This window comes from Brugia malayi (genome assembly GCF_000002995.4).
Source record: "Brugia malayi strain FR3 genome assembly, contig: Bm_v4_Chr1_scaffold_001, whole genome shotgun sequence".
NCBI classification, from domain to species: domain Eukaryota; kingdom Metazoa; phylum Nematoda; class Chromadorea; order Rhabditida; family Onchocercidae; genus Brugia; species Brugia malayi.
Window position 1 is genome coordinate 9876787 of NW_025062475.1, and position 16007 is coordinate 9892793.

At 31.0% G+C, this 16007-nt stretch overlaps 4 protein-coding genes across 5 annotated transcripts; 2 read left to right on the forward strand and 2 right to left on the reverse strand.

The window, feature by feature from the left end:
- Window positions 1–225: 225 nt before the first annotated feature.
- Window positions 226–2658, reverse strand: Bma-cdk-5 (Protein kinase domain containing protein; the record flags this gene model as incomplete). Its single annotated transcript, XM_043077332.1, has 8 exons — window positions 226–312; window positions 546–626; window positions 770–900; window positions 986–1082; window positions 1208–1387; window positions 1710–1886; window positions 2122–2210; window positions 2622–2658. 8 exons carry the CDS (start codon window positions 2656–2658, stop codon window positions 226–228), a joined length of 879 nt encoding a protein of 292 aa, XP_042933266.1.
- A 960-nt stretch (window positions 2659–3618) lies between these two features.
- Bma-pvf-1 (Protein kinase domain containing protein) lies at window positions 3619–7004 on the reverse strand (the record flags this gene model as incomplete). The annotated part of the gene is made up of 4 exons (XM_043077333.1): window positions 3619–3788; window positions 4410–4608; window positions 5470–5675; window positions 6674–7004. 4 exons carry the CDS (start codon window positions 7002–7004, stop codon window positions 3619–3621), a joined length of 906 nt encoding a protein of 301 aa, XP_042933267.1.
- On the forward strand, window positions 3628–5062 carry Bm13404 (Uncharacterized protein; the record flags this gene model as incomplete). The annotated part of the gene is made up of 3 exons (XM_043077334.1): window positions 3628–3754; window positions 4457–4531; window positions 5055–5062. The coding sequence occupies 3 exons, from the start codon at window positions 3628–3630 to the stop codon at window positions 5060–5062; spliced, it is 210 nt and encodes a 69-aa protein (XP_042933268.1).
- A 4289-nt stretch (window positions 7005–11293) lies between the features above and the next one.
- Bma-ced-6 (CED-6 protein, putative) lies at window positions 11294–14878 on the forward strand (the record flags this gene model as incomplete). 2 transcript variants are annotated; one of them, XM_043077335.1, is made up of 9 exons in its annotated part: window positions 11294–11435; window positions 11541–11655; window positions 11894–12044; window positions 12277–12408; window positions 12632–12763; window positions 12926–13126; window positions 13907–14074; window positions 14290–14376; window positions 14702–14878. In XM_043077335.1, 9 exons carry the CDS (start codon window positions 11294–11296, stop codon window positions 14876–14878), a joined length of 1305 nt encoding a protein of 434 aa, XP_042933269.1. The 2 variants fall into 2 exon arrangements, with proteins under 2 accessions (XP_042933269.1, XP_042933270.1); XM_043077336.1 differs by having other exon boundaries at window positions 12926–13111.
- Between the last annotated feature and the right edge of the window lie 1129 nt (window positions 14879–16007).

A 16007-nucleotide genomic window follows, 5' to 3' on the forward strand; every position in this document is an offset into this window, starting at 1 on the left:
CACTATTTAAATCCCGCAATATAAATCTGTTATCAGTTTGAATAAAGTAAAAAAATTAAAAGAAGGAATGTTGAAGGGAGAGACCATTTATAATGGAAAGAAATTATGCCCGACTTACATATTAAAAAGTTCGGAAAACCCATAAGATGGACAAAATACACAACAACGAGATCATTAATGCATACGACTTGATTTAAATTATCTGAAAACAATTTTTAGTGTAAATCAGCCGTCAGTAATATCACTGAAATAGTCATGACGTAACGCTACTTCGGCATCGATACGACGAGATGGATTACAAATCAGGAGTCGCTAAAATAAACATGTCAACTGACGAGTGTATAAATTACCGGAAAAAAGAAGTAATTACTCCATTCGATTGTAAACATTTTGAAGACAAAAGGGACCGCATTGTACAAACAATGTAGAAGTTGTAATTTCCTACTGGAAACAAGAGTGGACAAACGGAAGGAAAAGTTGCAGTTGGGGACCTCATTCGCGTTGTATTCAGAACAATGGAAGTGCACGGAGCATTATAGACATACCTGAAGTAAGTCGCGACCGCGTGCGGGAAGATTAGGTACCACTTGTCCAATTGTGAGAGAGGGGTGATACAGAGGCATCGGCTGGAAGGAATAAGAGTTTTCAGAATTAAACTTCGGTAAGAACTGACAGTGGGAAAACAATGTATCTTGAACTTCGGATTTCCGCAACTTTTGAGAACAAAGTAATAAAGCTTAGATTTTAGAGCTCCGGAATTTTTAACAACCTTGAATTCAGGAAGCTGCGAAAGACCTGGCCATGTGGCATCCGTAGGAGTACCCAGCATTTTGAAAATCCTTTTTAGCTGGTCATCAACATCAGCTCCTGGGAAAAGCGGCCTTCCGGCATTTGAGATTTCTGGAAATTCCTAATTATAACATCTAAAAATAAAAACAACAAAGAAATGGGACCATTTTATATTCCGTGAATATGAGAGACCTACCAGCAAAAATACATCCAGCAGACCACATATCAATTGAAGTATTGTAAAGTTTTGCACCAAAGAGGACATCAGGAGGTCGATACCATAACGTAACAACCTTAACTAATACTTTCATAAAAGCTTCCCCATATTCAAAATGTTATTAAATTTGCTAATTAAAGCCAATGTCAATTATTAAATCGTTTTTTGAAATTCACAACACAGAAATAATTAAAAACAAACTTCGGCGCTATAACATCTCACAGGTATGCCAAATGCCCGTGCCAATCCAAAATCTGCCAATTTCAACTGCATATTAGTATTTATTAATAAATTCTGGGGTTTTAGATCACGATGAAGAACGTTGTGTGAATGACAGAAGGCTAATCCACATAACAACTGCTGCATAAGTGACTTCACTATCTGAAAATTCAAATATACAGGGAAACTTTTTAGATTATGAAGTGCAATAACGTAGTTTAGAATTTAAACTTAAACTAATAATGTTAAACAAACACTTTTAAAGTCTTGGAGTACTGTTAATTTCCTTAAATCTTATAACGTAAATCAGAATATGATTAAAGAACAAGTGTGAGGTAGTTAGGAGTATTTCCGATGCAACATATCTTAAAAGGTTGTCGTTAAATTTAAATAAGCAATACAGCTTCAAACTAAGACCTTGGACAAAATATGATTATATGAATTTAAATAATTTAAAATTACACTATAAAGTAATGAACATTACCTGTTGATCAATTTCACCACTGCACGAATCGAAATATTTTTTTAAATCCTGATCACAATATTCAAAAACTAACGTAAGCTTACGCTCACTATGCACTACATCGTATAAGCGAACGATATTTTGATGTTTGAGCTCTTTTAATAAACATATTTCACGTAGTGCCGAACTTGGAACACCCTAAAAAACTTTGTACATACATGAACACTTTATTCAGTATTGTAATACTTTAAGTGAATAAAATATTTATAAATTTACCCACGGTCTAAACGTCTAATTAAATTCCGAATACCGCTGATTAACTATGTGTAAATATCATCGAGATACAAAAATAAAAATCACTGATTTGATTTGAAACAATACTGATCTGGTGATTTCAGCAAGGTTAGCTAGAAAAAATAACAAGGAAGCAAACCTCGTCGTCATCGTCTAAACGTACACATTTCATTGCTACAATCTCTTGAGTGTCACAATTCTTAGCCTTAAAAACAGTTCCATATGTACCTAAAAGATTAGAATGACGAATTTCATGTAGTCCTAACAGACTGCAACATTTCTGAAAATTGTGACAATATGCCAGTCTTGAAATTTTAGAAATTGCGGAAGAACAACAAAAACTTTAAATTTTGACTTAAAATAGTTAGGTTGGAAAGTAATAGATGGTTTCGTGAAGCAGTAAATTCAAAAATGATATTTAAACAATTCGGAATATTTATAAAAAATTCCTAGATTTTGTCGTGTTAAAATTTAGCATTTGCCTCACTAATTAGCAAACGGAATAACTTATTGTTTGAATAATTTTTAAAATAAAATTGAATCCCGGATTTTATCTTCAAACAGAAAGACAGTGAAAATTTTACTGTTCGTTATAAAAGAAATAAATGAAACAGAGAAAAGGAAATAAATAATACAAACCCTCTCCTATTTTCTCTAACTTCTCGTAATTTTTCATTTCAGTTCAACACGTGCTCTATCAATTTATCACGTTGATGCTTTACGTAGGTATGCTTTTTGATTACTTCTTACGTCTGCACGTATCCTTTTCTTTACTTTGTGATATAATTCAACTTTTGTTGACTGTCCATCACACTTTCTGCTAGTTCCACTTGATATATCTCAAAATATATCTGAAATTTATTGTAGAAGTCAAAAAGCTCGCATAGAATTAATCGACTAATCAACTGAACTCCACTGAGGAAAATCCCAAACCTCCCAATTCAATTGATGCTCAAACCTTAAAACAGCACACATAGGATGAAAAGTTTTCAGAATGGTGTCTCACAGGCAGCCTCATATCCGTATAACTCTTGCGTGTTTCGGGTGTTCGCGGTATCGCGATACCAGAAGGCGGGTCTGTATGTTTATGTTTTTTATTGATGTTTGTTTTTAAAGAAATATTTGTGTAAAACTAACGGATTTTTTTGTGAATCACGGACGGAAATTTACCTTAGAATAGATTGAACGGGTTGTAGCTTCTGGAAACGTATAATACTTAGAAAAACTGTATGGCATCGAATAAAGATCAATGTGATGGTTATTTGCATTGTGAATTGTGAAATGTCACAGACGATCAAGCATTTAGAACGGATTTATGATATGATATATCAGAAATAATTAGTACAAATGTTACTGAAAGGAATCATCATGGAGGTATGTTTTACGCAGACTTAAAAACATTACCTCGAAATACTTCGAAGCCATCTTATTTCCTTTATCATATGCTCTAAACATTTTATGTGTAATCTGCAGAATACTTTTTTAAACAGATATATCAGATCTGGAAAATGTTGCTAATGTTAAATTATTTGAATTGTTTGGAGTTACATGCAGTATATCGGCAATGTCATAGTTAGTTGTAATAATATTTATTCTAAATATTCACGGGCAATTTTCATCAATATCTTTTCTGGGGCTAGCTGAAATGTCGATCAGAAATTGCCGGACGTTTCCGGCTCCTCATAATTTTCATTATTGTGTGGATGATAGCAGTAGCATTGTATGTATCCGAATTACTTCTGCTGCAGTCATTCTTCGTGACACAACTGCAGGTGCACGTTTCGTCATTCCACATCTTATTTGGACCTTAAGTGTAACGTTTTTTAAACTTTTGAACTGAGGTCTACAATTTTTTCTTTTTGCTTATTTCTATGCAAAAAAAAAAAAAAAAGAATGATTATGGAAAGTTAAAGGAAACAAAGAAGGTAATAAAACTTTTCTTTCATCTTGGGGTGGAGACCTCAAAATCCAGTTAAAACGAAAAATGGAATCCCATTTACAGAATAGGATTTGAAAGTGATTGTCTATTCGATTCTGATTGAAATTTGTCTATAGATTAAAAAAAGGTCGTTTATGAAAGTTGATTTATCTGCTTGGAAGATATGTATTTGATTACCATTGTAAATCCAAATTTATCATTTCATTGGAAAAGGTTATTGAAATTTTTTTTTCGTATAAAATAAATTGGAGTCATTGAAGTTAAAATAATACTAAAAAAAAGCAAAAAAAATGAAAATTGAAGCCTATTGGGACAAAAAATTAAATTTCAAGATAATTTAGCTATCTAACTGCATATCGACCATTGAAATGAATTAGAATTCTAACTGCAGCACCGACCACTGAAATGAATTAAAATTCATCCTTCACTTGTAATTTTTTGTAATGAAAAATGTATTTTAAATCCAATTTTTTCTAAACATTAGAAACCTTGACAATTTTTTTTCTCTTCTGGATTTCTGCATTCACATTTACAGTCCGGACCAACAATTTTCTTTTGCGGGCACTGAATAGCTGCGCCAAATCGAGTGCATATTCGGCAACTACAAGCAGTATGTTGTTCGACCGTTATATTTCGCGTTTGATTGATTACAAATAGATTATTACCTGCATACAGCATTTCAATAATCTGCAATAAATTATCACATACTTTTATCTGTAAACGAAAAATTGACTACTAATCCACACCAAATTTGCATGTTTTTCAGCAGAAATGATAATATTCATACAATTCCTTTTTGTTTTCGTTAATATTATCTAATCGACTTTTTTTGTTAATATTGATGATACATTTTTATAATCAATCAGTAGGCCATAGATAATTGCGAAAGCATAAATTATTCCATCAGTGAATAACGATCATAAATTCATAATAGTTAATTGGGATGAATAAACGGTCAAATATATGCTAAGCTATCAAGTATTTTAGTTATCAAATTGAAGGCCGATGTTAAGAATAGCGTGAAATCATGTTAAAAATACATCAGTATTGTCTATTAACATAAAGAAGTTCGCTCATAGTGATATTACTGTATATTTTTATATATGAAACATAATCATGCATTAATAATTGAGAAAAATGAAAAGCGAAAGAATGAGGGAGCCTATTATATGAGCCATCAATTTTTTGTTCCTTTTATTCGATTTGTTTCATTTGTTTATCACTTAATTCGGTTACAAATTAATGGTTACAAACAATTAATGGTGGCTATTTTGAGCGTATTTGGAATTTGCGTTAGGTTAGTGCTACTATTATTTACATTGCTTCTTACTGGTCGATAAAGATAGCTTTACTTGCAACAGTATTTTAACGATAGGTAAAAGAAAATTTTTTTGACAATTTAAAATTTTTAATGATGTAGTAATTAATTTAGATCAAGAAATTTCGAATAAATGAAAAATCTCACTACATTTATTGGAATGGAATGGAATAAAAGGAGGAAAGAAAAGAAAAAAATAAAAATGGAACTATATATTTTAGAAATATTACCGGTTGTTGAATATATTCAGTACTGGTTGGATGGCAATGTTCGGTAAATTCACAACACGATCCAATACATTGTGTTATTTCATAGCATTTCGGAAATATCAATAATCCAGGATCAGGATTTTCCGGTAATATAGGAATACAAGCTTTTTGCAACTCACATGTATCTTCACCTTGTCGAATTGTGCGTAGTATCGCCAAGCTGCTCACTGTATTATCTAATTTACAGATTTTATTTTGCTGCAATAACTGCACTATTACGATCGTCCTTGTGAATTATTGTGAAAGTAAAGTTAAATCAAAAATTGAATGATTTAATAAATTTATATCAAATCATTTTTTTTTTCCTTTTTGTCTTTAATATTATCAGATCCCTATTATTTACTGTTAAAATTTTGTATACTCCTTAATTTTAGTGTAAAAATACTAGTTATAGCTTATCAAACATATTACGATTTAAAAATATAAAAAAAAAAAAGTGTATGAAAAAAAGCCTTCATAAAAATTGGAATTAAATGTAGTACAAAAAACGTTTCGCAGGCATTTCAACGCAGTAATGGTTGTATTATCATTAGCGATATTATGAGAAATCGTTTATTTTACTTTTGTTAATGTTTCCAAGTTATTCCTTTGGTATCACTACTGAACATTAATTCACTTATGTTCAGTTGTAGAATTTGAGAAGTAGTAGATGGATTTCATAAAACTTCTGATCTACTAAAATAACTGTTGATAGTAGTGGTAAGAGCTAATATCGATACTTTTAGCAGCACAATTTTATTTTGAAAATTCTTTTTTTTTTTCCTTAATTGAAGAATATAATATCAGAAGCATTTAATCTTGATCAATGTACTTTAAATTTATGATAATGTAAAGAGAATTCGTCATCTTTATTTTTTTATAATCTCACTTCTGAGTTTGGTAATAACTTAAGAGTCGATATTATTTATTTGTGTTGTGTATCATTATTATTATTATTATTATTATTGTTTATTAACTATTATTACTATTAATTAGTTTTTAATTATTACTGATACAATATAGTCAAATAAATGTACGTAAATGAAATCCAAATAATAATGACAATAATATCATGTTCTTTTTTTTGTTTTTTATAAAATTCTTGGATACTAGATTTTTTTTGTTCCTCAATTTTTTTTTTTCAGAATGCAGTAGAAAAGAGTATGAAATATGCAAATGAACAAACCATCGGCAGTTTGTTGAGAATTGGATTTTCTTGATAGATCAAGTCCGCGAAATCCAAGGAACTCAGCATTCTGCGTGCGGTTCATGTAAGGCCCTATTTCAGTAGCTTGTAATTCCTTGTGATGCTTCAACATTGATTTGCCCCCATTTCCAAGTAAATGTGGTGCAAACGAAAGTTGTATGACGGGTAGCAGTTCACTGAATGTACGCGCTTGGCTTACCTTTTCACGTATCTCATCAGGTATAGTTTTTTGCGCTAACGAATATTCATCCAGCAATATTAGTAGTAATATCGGTAGTATCAGGGTAAACAGTGACATAATCTGCAGCATACAAATTTTAAATTGTTTTTTAAATCTAGTTTTACTTTTTTTATTTAATATTTTTAAGATGAATACTTAGGTTTTCCATGTAGTCTCAACATATATCAATTTACATTTTCAAAAACATTTCTAGTTTATGGGTGAAAATCCAGTTTAGATTTTATATAATTAGAATTTAACAGACAATTATAATCTTAATCATTAGTTATAGTTATTCAGCAAATTTGAGGTAAGGATTTTTCTTTTTCAACTAGTATTAAGGCATATCCTTTAGGTATCTGCTAAATGGAATTTGTTGAAATTAAAAAAAAAAAGTGAAATTTGGTAAGATTTCTAGTTTACGATGAGAAAAAGAACTGGATTTAATGAAAACTATAATATATGAAAGAAGTGAAGTCTCCAAGTAGTTCGAGGATGGATATAAAGATATTAGTTTAAGCAACTGTGTTTCGAGCATTTGATCATTTGTTAAATGTTATATCATTAATTTTCTTCTTTTATAATGTTATCGAACATTTTATTTTTCCCTTTTCAATTTCTACCATTGATTTGACATAATTTTCAAGAAGAAGAATGAAAATTGTTCCAGTTAAAATTTTTATGGATAGTTTTTTTTTGTAAATGAAAAGAAGCTCACAGCTGAGGTAAGTTATTGATTTCGAAAAAATGAATTCAAATAATTGATCACTTTTCTGAGGATGGATGTGTGATGGGCAAAAGATGGAAGGTTAAGTTTAAAATGACATTAAACTTCACTGAAATATGATAATACAACAGCGCTATAGTATAATAATATCTGTAAAATGCATTGTATATTGGACTTTTTAATGTTAAGCAGCATTGTGATGATTCATCAATGCTAGTTCTTTTTTGATTATATAATGGCATCCTCTCGTAAAATTCATTCATTTTCAGGAATTGGTTTTACAACAGAGATCTGAACTTTGATCTTTCTTTGCAAGAATGTCCCTTTGAAGTTGCTGCGAGGTTTTCTTTAATTTTCAAATTTGCTAAATTTAATAATCTCAGGTTTTGAAACTTAACCTCAGGTTAGGTTGATTGGTTTAATTATCTCTATTGACAACATACTTTTCTACTAGCTTATAATTAATTTGCTTACATTTTTATGCTTATAGTACAAAACATTATATTGAATGATGAATTTTTAAGATGATTTGTTAAGTTTTTTTATTTATTTTTGAGTCGTTGTAATAGTATATTTTGACCTGGTAAATTAGCTTAATGCTTGAGTCATACGAGATATTGTTTAATGTAAGCCATCTTCAGAAGCCCCAGTCCACGATACATTCATTTCTAATCATGATCAAATGTTTTCAGGTCTTATGGTCATTTCAATAAGTTATGATTCTCCTTCTTCTTCCTGCTCTGGATTCTCTTTACTAGTTTGTTTTTGTTATTTACTAAGGTATTGCCACTTCAATCATTAGAATCGAATTATATCATTGGAAAAAACTATAAAAAGCGAGGGAAAAATATTGAATAATTAGTTTAACAATAACAGTTTAATGTTCGAAAAATAGGAATTATTGTTGGATTAATTATTCGACACAAATTGGAAAGTTTTTTTTTTTTTTTAGTTTCTTATCTCATTCTGTAGTAATATTATTTGAAAATACGTTAACTTGAATGGATTTTGCAATTTTAATTTCATTTGGTCTTTTTTAAAACAAACTAGTAGATCTATTGCTTAGAAAGAAAGTCACAATGATACGGTTGAATGAATTTTGACAAATGTGGTGTATTGTAGTTGAAGGGTGCTAGTGCTGATTGATTTGTCCTCTTTTCGTTTCCATTATATATCTGTAGAAGGTGTGCTGCTGCATCATTCACACATTTTTTATTTCTCATTTGTAAGTTTGTTGTCAAACAAAATTTTTATTTATTGCAAGCAAATCATCTGAAATGGTTGCAAATTACATGTGAAAGCTGAAATAAAAAAGCATGAGGTATGGTATCATTTCAAACAAATTGTACATACCTCAGCAGATTACAATATTTCTTGTTTTTTCAGTTTATAATATTTCTTCTTCTTTGAAACATTTTCTATGAATATGTTTTTTTGAATCTTTTAAACCCTCTTTTAATATGATGAAAAAATAACTTCTTTGAATATTTTAAGAGTTTGCTTCATTATTCGCTGCCTTGCGCTACATCGAATGACTGTGGTCTTTAAAATTGTGTACTTGCTTGCTTTCTTATTCGTCTATTTACACATTTAATTGCACAATTTAAATTCCAGTGAAACTATAAAATAACTTGCCAAATTGTTTCATTTATGGATGAAAACAGATGCATTTCATTCAATTGACATGATAATATTTAGTGTCATTGAAACATTTTTGATAGGATGCCACCAAAATGTCTATAAATGTGTATGACCCGTAACAAAAACAAGTAGTAATGATTGTTGATTGGTAGTGGTGGCGGTGTTAAGAAATGCGCACAGTAAGTGGGAGAGTGTTGATATGTTGTCCCAATCTGGTATATCACTTTCCATGCCCTCATCCTCTTAGTCACATGTTCGCATTATTCGTAAATCATAAGGAACAATAACATTTAATTGGGTGGGTATCGCGACGGAAAGATGGAGAATTTGGGAATGTAGATGAATTGAGCTGGCAGTTATTGTGCAGAGGACAGATTCGGGGAAAGAAAAAGTGAAGAGATGAAAAGGAAGAGGTTGGGAAATATATATATTGATGTTGTTATATAACATGTGGTAACGTTTGAAGTATTGTAAATAATGTCTGGTTAGTAAATAAGGAATAAAATTTAATAGGGAAGATTAGACAGAGATGATAAAGCTGAGATATTTCCAGGAAAGAGAGAGCGAGAGAAGCGTGTTTAATAAGTGTTTACATGTGTACTTAATAAATATGTACATATGTGATGTAGTGGCATTTGGCATGAAATGAAGTGAGAGGAGGAGAGGTAGATGACTGAGTGAGATGTATGATCTAGGATTAATGAAGTGGAGGTAGAAAGGGGTGGCAAATAAATGATGTAGAGGTACTGTAAAGGATGTGAGTAGATGACCATGATGTGAAGCAAGATATTTTGTTTATGATGAGAAATGATTATTACAAAAGCTGTATAAAATGAATTAGTTATTTTGAAATGATTGGTAATTTTTTGTGGTGAATTACCAAGGTAATATGACTTATTTTAGAGAAAAATTGTAAAAATGAGAAAATTTGAAAGAAAACTTTTCCCTTCCTTATTGTCTTTCCCCTCTTTAGCTGGGTTCAGTTGGAATTATTTATCAGTTTATCATTATATGAAGCAAAAATAATAGTGGACTGAATACAACAGAAATAACATCAAAAAGATGGAGTAGTTTTATTTTTTTGAACAGAACTTAAGTTATAATACCGGATTTCTTTCAGGAATGGTTTTATTAAATAACTTAAGGATGATGGTTAGCAGTGAGAGCTCAGAAAAATGAAACCAAATGTTAACGAACCTTATAAATATTTTTCATCAAAGTTTAATCAATATGAATGGAGATATTAAAGATAAGTTGAATGAATACATTTGAATTACAATTCTCATTCACACAAGATAATTTTTACATTAGCTTTTCATTTTATGTTAGTGATCATCTCAGGGTGATCTCTTCCTACTAACCATCAATCTTAAGTTGTTATTTAAGAAACCATTCTTTAAGTTTTGTTTTAAGAAAATAAAATTACTTTTTTGACGTTAATTCCATCGTATCAGTCATTCAGATACTTGTTTCTCAATATCATTAGTAAATATTAGTTATGTTTCTGTTATCTATTTTATTTCAGGAATAAAAGATGATTTATCGGATGACTTTTTTCTCTGTTCATAGGACAATTCGTGCCTCTTGTTTAATTGAGTGATTGTTATTATTTATATTAAAATATGTATTTTTTAAAGTCTTATCTTTATTATATTTGAAACTTTACATTAGTTACTTTGCATCAAGAATGTGCCTTACGAATTATTAAACTTGATAGCCATTTACACTAGAGGAGCTGACCTTCACTTATTTGAATTCAAGTCTGCATATACATAAAATTAAGAAGAAATGATGTGCTGCGCTAAATACCCAAGTGAACAGCTCAGTGTTTCATTGACAATCCGACTATTTCATACGTTTTTCCTTTTTTTATGTATTTGTAGTTTTACTCTGATATTTAACGAGGTACCTATTCGTTGTATCGCTAGTCGTTACCCTTTGTACGATTATTCTTTTTTGTCTTTTGTTGATATATATACTTAATTAGCTGATACGCATTTGCAGGTATTAAATGACTTCAAAAGGAAAGGAAATTTATAACACGATAAAACGTTCCCTTGGCTCTCAGTCATTTGGCATTGCTGGTTCATCGAATCATACGAACGGAGTTCGATATTCTGGTGGTACTTCATCTAAATGGATACATCCACCTGGTTTGTTTATTAGTTTGTACTATACCGCTGAAGACTTCCCGGAATTACTTGTCATTCAAATCTTTCTCATTTGAAAATGTTCCGGAAGATGTTCTACTATTGCAGATGTATTATTAAATGGTCGTGTCGAGTATTCCGTGAAAATGCTTGGTTTTGCGGAAGTATCGGAACCGAAGGGAACACATGTGATTCGGGATGCTATTCATGCGATACGATTTCAGTTGCAAGTAATAATTCTTTTCGTAAACCCTCAGTTCTTTTTTGATCTTCTATTTTCACTACTTGCTTAAGAACTCTTCTTTCGGTGTTATAGTTTGGATTTTAGAAAAAATACCGAAGAGTATTTTCATCAGGTCAAGGAAAAAAAATATGATCAAGACTTATGCTGATAAGAATGGATTTTACTGTTTCCACGTCCATCTTAATGCTTCTTAATATTTTCAAATAATCTAGATAAGTCGAGGAGTTACGGGACATTCGGGAGCAAAACTTAAGAAGGTGGACTTGCAAATCAATGTGGATGGTTTAACAGTTATCGAAACAAAGACAAAAATGATTTTATTCAAGTATCCCCTCCACCGAATTTCATTTTGTGCCGATGACAAGCAGGTTTTTTTTATATCATCTTTTTTAATCTTATCTGCTGATGTTAATTTTTACATAAATCGTTTTGCTTCAAAAAAATAGCTTCTATGAAATAACATTTCTTAATTTAACTACTAATTGAAAATTGATTGGTGTTAGCATTTGATATTATTATTTGCATGACATTTCGCTGTGGTAGACAATGCATTTTGTATTTTTCTTTTGTACGAAACGGAAATTAATGTCCATATTGCAGGACAAGAGGGTTTTTTCATTTATTGCCAAGGCTGAATCTTCTACTAGACATGATTGTTTCGTCTTTTTAAGTGAGAAATTAGCAGAGCAGATAACTCTCACCGTCGGCGAAGCTTTCGATCTTGCATATCAGGTGAAATTATTTAATGATTTTGGTTGGGCTTTAAATAATACAGTGATGTGGCAATTTATTTAAAAAATACTGAATTTTATAGTTTATATTCGTATACTATGATGTTAAATGCTCCGCAGGATTTTGGTAGCAATTATGGACAAACAAGTCATAAATTTTGAAATGCTTAATCGGCATTATAAAGTCCAACACTTTTCGTTTATTTTTTTACGCTTCCTTTCAGAAATTTCTGGAAAGAAATGGTCGAGACTTGGAAAATAAAAAACAGTTGATTATGCTAAGAAAACGAATAGCAGAACTGGAGCAGGAAAATAATGAACTTAAAGAGAAGCTTTATACGCAGCAGAGCCAGAAGGTTTCTTGTACTTCATCTTCGGTAGACGTTTCATCAGTATCCTAGGAGAATTATGTCAGAACAGAAATTCACTCGGTTTTCAAAAAAAAGTTTTGTTCCAAATCTTTTCTTGAAATTTGTTATAAATTTCTTCTTTTACTTAACTGAATTAGTTGTTAGGAGGATTCTGTACCACCTCTACCAACTTCTCCGATGCCTCGTGAGCCACCTCCGGGAATCACGCCAAATTTAATGAACGACATAATACCCGCAATTGTTCCGCCGCCGGCTATTCCGCGGAGACATCACGCAAATGTTATGAATACAAATGATCCCACCACAAACGCTATGAATACAAGCGACCCCACCGTAAATTTCCCACAAGTTTGATTTGAAAAAATTTTTTTCTAATTTTAAAATAATTTAAATTTTTTTTGAATCTTAAAGTTTCGTTTAGTTTTTTTTTTTTTTTTTTTAATTTTGTAGTTTTAAAATTTCGTTTCTAAACTCTAGTTAGACAAATCGTTTGACACTATGAGCCTGTTTGGTTTAGAATATTATCAAGTTGCTATATCCGTCGTAACCAAACTACATCAGCAAGACTGTATCTTAGTAAAAGCTTTGGGCCTTTTGTTCTTGCGTTTTACAACAATATTTATTAGTATTTATCAATAATTATTTAGATAGTAGAATCCGTTGAAAGAAAACTGATATCCTATTAGTGTGGGGTTCGTTTCAATCCTATTTTTTTCTGACGTAATCACAATAAGGATGTATTATCATAATCAACAAAACAGTTGAAATTGAACCAATCAGTTTCGGAATAGATTGTTGGGTAATACATCCTAATTGTTGTAGAAAATGGTTGTGAATAGGAATTTTATCTTATAAATAAACAATTTTATTTCATGAAGACACTACTGAGTAATGGGCAATTTTTAATTATTTATCTTATTAGAAGTTATTTGTTTTGGCATTTTAAATCATTACTTCCAAATGATGTTCTGCTGCAGCAGAATGTATTTTTACAGCAAGTACATCAATTTTACAAAATCTTAACGCGAAATTTTAAGATCAGCACACTCGAGTTCTGAAACAAAAATAGGCCGTAGGTTTTGCAATTTGTAATTTCATTCATCATGTAAAGTGATTTAAAAAGTTTAGGTCGGAAAACGTTTCGAAAATTTACAATTGGACAAAATGGAAGATTTATTCGATGACGAATTTGATCCACGGGCAGATGAAAGAAAAAAACCAGGAGTAGGAGTGAAAAAAGAAAAAGATAAATTTGGCCTTGATCCCTTTGGGAATGATTTCATGAACGATGTCCTTGTATGTTTTTTTCATGTTTGCTTTATTTTTCGATCTAGTAATATTGTATGGATGTTTGATTTGTTAAGATATAACAAAAACCTTCAGTCTTTCTATTTTTTTTCTTCCTCCAATTCTCAGTTTCTCGAAGGAGAATTACGTGAAATACGTACATGTCTAGTGGTTTTACTTTTGTTTTATATATATATTCCAATAAGTCTGTTTTCTTTCATCAGAATCTGGAACGAAAACCTGTTTCCGATGTACCATCTACTTCAGAACATGAACCAACGCCGGAACAATTCGATGAAATGTTATCAATAGTAAGGGTTTTGAATCTTTTTTGAAAGTAAAAGGGAAATTAACTTTTTTCACCATTTTGTTAGTGATGGCAGGTGGTGGAAGCGCTGTTATAATCTTGAAATTATGGTGATTACATTTTTCTTGAAAATTAAAGAAAAGAAGCTTAAGAATGATGAGTTTAGGAAAGATTGTTTTGGCCTTTGCAAGTTTTGCTTGTAACGTGTTTTCCATTTTGCAATAAATAGTCTGAAATCTCCAAAGTTTTTCTGAAAATATTAGGCTATATTCTTAGTTTAACATCTGAGAAGAATGGCTTATTGCTGATTACTTATTTTGTTTTTTTAGGTAGACAAACGATTAACAGAGCTACGAGATGGATTTGCTTCAGGAATTTTAGCAATGGGTGATACGGGTGATGCAGCACGTGATCTGCACAATATTTATAGTGTACCAGTTCAGTCTCCAGAAACAAATATCGGTGAAAAGAATCAAGTAACAGCTAAGCAAAATGGTCATACTTGATCAGATTTCAAACAGTCTTTACCCGGCTGAATTATATCATGCAGATTGTATCATAACGCTTTGCTTTGCCCAGATAGTTGATAAAATATTATCGAATATTTGAAGGAAGAGAGATAATTGAAGATATCGGTCATACAGTAGGAGATCTCGCTCAAACAGTAAGCAAATAGTTAACTCTGGAAAAAAGTACTGACAAGAAAAGTGCTGCATATTTCAATAATTTCGTAGAATGGTAAGAAAACACAACCTCATGTAACTTTGAAAGTTATCATTTTTTCTTATTTAGTGTTTGGTTTTATGATATATTCTGTGGTCGTTAAACATGTACCTGTAATGTGATTTGAATGAATTCGAAGAACTTAGTTCGAAATTGTATAATTTAAAGTTGAAATTTGAAATTATAATTCTTGAAGTTGTATTCTGATTGTAAACAAATGCAATGTTAGCAATTGTACCATTAATTCTCTTGCTCAAGCAGTCACAAATGTTTCACTAATTTAGTGCAACACATTTTGTTATTGCGATAGCACCACCATCACTACCCATAGATAAGAGGTATAAATGTATTTTCTCTGAGAACTTAAATATTTTTTCATAATTGTTTTTGCCTTCTTAACACTTCCAGGAATTTATCACTTATAGGAAATATATGATAAGAACAGACAGGTTTTGCCTGTTTATCCGTTCTTTTTCTTTATGAGTTTATGATAGATTTCAGACGCATAATATTTGTATGATATCATTAGATGAAATATAATCCTATTATATATTATTTCTGTGGTGCACATTTCTACCGATTTCTATTCAAAAAGAGGTAACTGCAAATGTATGAAAAGGCGAAAAGTCATGACCACTCTTTCATGTACACACAATGGGATCGTAATTGAACTTTAGGGATGGTAGTTCTATCCTTTCCTTGTGTTGGGTAAGAATCCAAAGGAAGGGAAAATCGTTAAGGTTACTGTTGTGATGCTTTTAAGAGGATTTTAAGTTCAGGGGAACAATTCATGAGGACAATGAATTTGATGACTATGAGACACGAAGTTCAACTGATATTGTGAGGTTTTCCCGGTAGTGATGTATGTCTGTATGCAAGATAAGAATTACCAACACCGCAACGGTCCCAAGA